The following is a 6,080-nucleotide window of genomic DNA, read 5'->3' on the forward strand; positions in this document are numbered from 1 at the left end:
CTTATAGCCTACTTTCGGAAAGCCTACATTCTTAAAAAAAACGTTTCCAAAAAGGTTCTTCGGCTGTCCCCATAGGAGAACCCTTTTTGGTTCCAGGAAGAACTCTTTTTGGTTCCACGGAGAACCTTTTTGGGTTCCATGTAGAATCCTTTGTGGAAAGAGTCCTACATGGAACCTAAAAAGGTTCTACTTGGAACCAAAAGGGTTCTTCAAAGTGTTCTCCCATTGGGACAGCCGAAGAACCATTTTAGGTTCTAGATAGCACCCTTTTTTCTAAGAGTGTAAGGTAGGCCTAGATTTTGTTATACGTTTTAAGGAAAGGAGAAATGTTTGCTCCTGTGTCTGACACGCTGGTGGTTTTGATTGGCAGCTGCTTTTACGTGCATGTGAGAGCTGGCTGATTCTCTCTATTGGTCTATACGTCCGCTCAGAAAGTTTCCTAAAGTAGCCTGTCTGGACTCCATCTCTTTAATGAGAATCAAACACTCCTGTCACGATTTCATATTTTCGATAGCTTGGGCTACAGTATATCTCTCGTTACGGCGTCCTCTCTTTGAAGAAAACATGTCAGTGCCATCGAATGGCCGCAGCAGCACGGTTTATGACGTTACACGAATATTTCGGGAAAAGTGGGAGAAAACCCATCGGACTTTGTTTGTTTGTGCTTCAAAATAGGATTTTAAAAATATGTATGTAGAAAAGCCAACAGTCAAGGACAAAGTCGGCATTTCTTTGTATTTTGACTCTTTGAAAATGTAACAGATCCCATCCAACCTGGCATTTCTTCATTTGTTGATGAATATAAGTAATGACCTGAGTAATAATAACGAAATGCCATGGTAATAACGAAGTGTAATGGCTTGTTTCAAATCGGTTTTATTTAGAAGCATGTCCATGTAAACAAGTGTACAAACAGAATTATGACGTCCCTTTTTTGACCCCCCCTAAACGGTTACCTCGGTGACCGTGTGCATTGGCCCGGCCAGTTACCTTAACCTCACATTCCAAGACCGCCACGGCCCTACCATAAGGCTGCTTTTGTAGCTGGAGGGGCTGGGAGCTCACGCACAGGGCTTAGCCTCACCACGCCACAAAGTGAGAGAGGGAGGGAGGGAGGGAGGGAGGGAGGGAGGGAGGGAGGGAGGGAGGGAGGGAGGGAGGGAGGGAGGGAGGGAGGGAGGGAGTGTCTCCCTCCTTTCTTACCACTGTATTCGTTGTTACAGAAAGTGGAATATACGTGTTCGAAATCCAACCAGGTTCGGGAAGCTGTGTATGTCATATAATATCAGACTGAACGCGCGCGTGTGTGTGTGTGTGTGTGTGTGTGTGTCTCCTCTGGTGTGCAGTGGGCGGCAGGGTGAATCAGGAGCTGAAGTACACGCGTCAGAAGATGGGCGAGGAGGCCATGTTCAGTCCCCAGCTGATGATCCAGACGCCGCGGCAGGAGGGCGCCAACGTGCTCACTGTGGAGGCGCTGCAACAGCACCTGGATTCAGCTATCAGGGCCAGCCGAGTGCACGTTTACCTCTTTAACAGGTGACACACACACACACACACACACACACAAATTATGTTTTTCGATCGGTCTGAACCTGCTGTGGTAAATTATATTTTGTCTTTTCAGACAATGGAAATTGGAACATTTATGCTACAAATCAGGAGAACTTGTTACCGAAGCTCATTTTATGGACCAGGTAAGCATGAGTGAGCTGAGTTTGTCTCTCTCTTTCTACACCAAACACTGCCTCGTATACAGAGGGGTAGAGCGTGGTTCATAGTGGTAGAGCGTCAGTGGTAACACGGTGCCTGCTGTCCCCTGTCAGACCATTCAGAATGAATAATGTGATGTTACTATAATGTGATGTTACTATGATCTGAGGGTACTATAATGTGAGGTCGACCGATTAATCGGAATGGCCGATTAATTAGGGCCGATTTCAAGTTTTCATAACAATCGGAAATCGGTATTTTTGGTCGATTTGCCGTTTTATATAAAAAAATAATAATAATACACCTTTATTTAATATTTATTTAACTAGGCAAGTCAGTTAAGAACACATTCTTATTTTCAATGACGGCCTAGGAACGGTGGGTTAACTGCCTTGTTCAGGGGCAGAAAGACAGATTTTCACCTTGTCAGCTCGGGTGATCCAATCTTGCTACCTTACAGTTAACTAGTCCAACGCAATAACGACCTGCCTCTCTCTCGTTGCACTCCACAAGGAGACTGCCTGTTACGCAAATGCAGTAAGCCAAGATAAGTTGCTAGCTAGCATTAAACGTATCTTATAAAAAACCAAATCAATCATAATCACTAGTTAACTACACATGGTTGATGGTATTACTAGACATTATCTAGCGTGTCCTGCGTTGCAAACAATCTGACTGAGCATACAAACGTACAAGTATCTAAGTATCTGACTGAGCGGTGGTAGGCAGAAGCAGGCGGGTAAACATTCATTCAAACAGCACTTTCGTGCGTTTTGCCAGCAGCTCTTCGTTGTGCGTCAAGCATTGCGCTGTTTATGACTTCAAACCTATCAACTCCCGAGATGAGGCTGGTGTGACCGAAGTGAAATGGCTGGCTAGTTAGCACGCGCTAATAGCGTTTCAAACTTCACTCGCTCTGAGCCTTGGGGTGGTTGTTTCCCTTGCTCTGCATGGGTAACGCTGCTTCGATGTGGTGGCTGTTGTCGTTGTGTTGCTGGTTCGAGCCCAGGGAGGAGGGAGGAGAGGGACGGGAGGCTATACTGTTACACTGGCAATACTAAAGTGCCTATAAGAACATCCAATAGTCAAAGGTTAATGAAATACAAATGGTATAGAGGGAAATAGTCCTATAATAACTACAACCTAAAACTTCTTAACTGGGAATATTGAAGACTCATGTTAAAAGGAACCACCAGCTTTCATATGTTCTCATGTTCGGAGCAAGGAAGTGAAACGTTAGCTTTCTTACATGGCACATATTGCACTTTTACGTTCTTCTCCAAAACTTTGCTTTTGCATTATTTAAACCAAATTGAACATGTTTCATTCTCTACTTGAGGCTAAATTGATTGTATTGATGTATTATATTAAGTTAAAATAAGTGTTAATTCAGTATTGTTGTAATTGTCATTATTACAAACACATTTTTTTTATTTATAAATCGGCCGATTAATCGGTACCGGCTTTTTTGGTCCTCCAATAATCGGTATCGGTATCGGCGCTGGAAAATCATAATCGGTCGACCTCTAGTTACAATGTAGTGATTGGAGCGTCAGCGGTAACACGGTGCCTGCTGTCCCCTGTCAGATTATTGAAAAGCTGCACCCCTGTCTCATCATCACGCCCCTGGACTGTTTCTGGGAGGGAGCCAAGCTCCAGTCTGGAATGTTCTACCTCCCGTGAGTACATAGTATACACACCACACACACACACACAAAACAAACACACGTCATTGTACCCACATCACAGCCTGTAGATCTGGAAACCACGACTATTGACAGACGTCTAGTATCAGCTCCTCCGACTGGGCGGATCTCCACATTTTTGGCGGTTCTGTAGCGTTGGATTCTGGAATGTTCTTCGAGATGTTGGAGATTGTGTCATTCTGTGATTTGGAGGTGTGTTTACCCACCTCTCCTAGTGGCTGCCAATCACACACAACCCCAACTAATAGACACCCAACACAGACATGCAACTGGATTAAACCGACCCGAAACATTGGGCTGTGTCGCTGTATCTGGCAGGCACATCGCTGGCATTTATTTCTCTCCAGCTCGGGGCCTCACACCATTGTCTGGCCCTTCAGTGTCTAATAGTTCCCCACTACAGTAATATTCAGCAGATCTCTCTCTCTCTCTCTCTCTCTCTCTCTCTCTCTCTCTCTCTCTCTCTCTCTGCGCGTGTGTGTTTCCTTTGCTACCCCCGACAATAAAAAAGGTTTTTACTATGGGTTGGGAGGCCCAGAAACTGACCCGAGCCTGGTTAAACACATACAATGTGATCTGAACCAGAGAGAGGGAGAGTTAATGCTGATGCTGATGGGGAGAAGAGAGAGGGCAGTGAGGAACGAACTCATCTAGCCTAGCTATGTGTGTGTGTGTGTGTGTGTATGATCGGGTCATTCTGATCACTCTGGTGTGTGTCCCTCCCCCTCCGCAGTGGAAAGCCCCCTCTGCAGTGGACCAACTTTGACCCCAAGGAGTTCCTGACGGAGCTGCGGACTCTGAAGTTCCAGGTGGACAGCTGGGAGGAGATGCTGGAGAAGGCTGACGTGGGACACGGCTACATGGACCGACCCTGTCTCAACCCCCAAGACCCCGACTGTCCCCTCACGGCTCCCAACAAGAACACCACCAAGGTACACACACACACACACACACACACACACACACACACACACACACACACACACACACACACCCATACCCATGTTGTTGTGTTGCAGCCCTTTGACGTGGCTCGCGTCCTGACTGGCGGATGCCATGGCCTCTCCAGGAAGTACATGCACTGGCAGGAAGAGCTGATTGTAGGGGGGACCACCAAGAATGGCACTGGACCTCTACTCAGGTAAGAGAGAGCTAGAGAGAGAGAGAGCTAGAGAGAGAGAGAGCTAGAGAGAGAGAGAGAGAGAGAGAGAGAGAGAGAGAGAGAGAGAGAGAGAGGAATGTTTGGGTAGTTGGGTGGAGTGTGCAGGCTTTCTATCTATTGGGCAGTGTGTGTGAGTAGGGTCTTTGTGCGATAGAGTCTCTCTGTGAGTGTGTGTGTGTGTAGTAACTATCTAGTGTCCAGGCAGCACAGCCAGACTTGAGCAGGAACAGCTGGAGTTCTTAGATTTCACTGGAATCTGCTAATGACTGCAAGATTTACAACACTGCAACACACACACACACACACACACACACACACACACGGTAGGCTGTCTGAGGGCCCAGGGTACATAAATGTGTACATAACCAAAGTGCTCTCTCCATGTAACATTTAGCCTGCAGCCCAAGTGGTACCCTGTTCCCACAACAGTGCACTAACTTTTGACCAGGGCGTGTAGGGCTCTGGTCAAAAGGTAGTGCACCACATAGGGTGCCATTTGAGTAGTATCCTTACTGTAGGTCAGAATGCACAGTAAGCACTTTCTGCCCGGCAGGGTTCGGAGAAGACTGGACATTTATTTGTGAATCTACAAATGCGCTGGAGGTTGTCTAATTAAAGTGCAGTTTAAAGTTGGCTTTACGCTTTCTTTACTCTGAACACACACACACACACACACACACACACACACACACACACACACACACACACACACACACACACACACACACTGAGTAGAGCGCGTTGTTTGTTTTTGTGGTTGTGTTTTTGCTTGGTTGGCAGGGACCGGTCATTAGGGGCCTGTGTGTGTGTTTGTGTGCTTGTGTGTGCTCACATTAGTATGCACGGCCACTACTGCAGTGTGTGTTCTATAGCTGCTCCTCCCATGGGGCTGTTCAGGCTGCCGCCAGTCATGGTCGTCTCCGCTGCTGCTTGCAGAGCATTTAGCTGCCTGGCATCTCTGGAGCGGCCCACGGTGGTACTACCCACCAAGCCTACTGCCCACATCACCTTTACAAGCTGCTGCCACTTTCATTACCCAGAATGCAAGCTAAAGTCAGCCCAGGATCACTGTAGCATAATAGTAATATCCTTTTGCTTCCATTGCCTCTGGGGAGTTGGCATGGGTGTGTGTGTGTGTGTGTGTGTGTATGTGTGTGTGTGTTTTCCAGAAATCCCGGTTGGAGGATTCTTGGATTTCCTGCTTATTCCCTCCTGATTCCTTGGGATCTGCCAACCAGGATTTCTGGAAAACCTGGGCATTTTGGGATCGTTAACAGACTTGTGTATGTAGGAGGATATGTTCCCCACTGCCCTCTGCCAGTAACAGTCTCCGCAGGGCACTATCCTATGGAGAGATGATGTACTGTGGACTGTTGTGGCGCCTGTGTGTGTATCTGACCTATGTTCTCTCTGTCGTGTGTGTGTGTGTGTGTGTGTGTGTGTGTGTGTGTGTGTGTGTGTATCTGACCTATGTTCTCTCTGTCCTGTGTGTGTGTGTGTGT

General features: G+C 47.0%; 1 protein-coding gene across 1 annotated transcript in view; it reads left to right on the forward strand.

The window, feature by feature from the left end:
• Positions 1-1,351: 1,351 nt before the first annotated feature.
• LOC139398024 (protein patched homolog 1-like) overlaps positions 1,352-6,080 on the forward strand; it is a 40,086-nt gene continuing 35,357 nt past the window's right edge. The window contains exons 1-5 of the mRNA XM_071144274.1: positions 1,352-1,536; positions 1,625-1,694; positions 3,298-3,389; positions 4,150-4,348; positions 4,436-4,557. Of these exons, the coding sequence (XP_071000375.1) occupies positions 1,391-1,536; positions 1,625-1,694; positions 3,298-3,389; positions 4,150-4,348; positions 4,436-4,557 (629 nt within the window). The 5' untranslated portion in view covers positions 1,352-1,390. The remainder of the gene's footprint in view (positions 1,537-1,624; positions 1,695-3,297; positions 3,390-4,149; positions 4,349-4,435; positions 4,558-6,080) is intronic.

The sequence above is a fragment of the Oncorhynchus clarkii genome, unplaced genomic scaffold (assembly GCF_045791955.1).
Source record: "Oncorhynchus clarkii lewisi isolate Uvic-CL-2024 unplaced genomic scaffold, UVic_Ocla_1.0 unplaced_contig_13557_pilon_pilon, whole genome shotgun sequence".
NCBI lineage: Eukaryota > Metazoa > Chordata > Actinopteri > Salmoniformes > Salmonidae > Oncorhynchus > Oncorhynchus clarkii.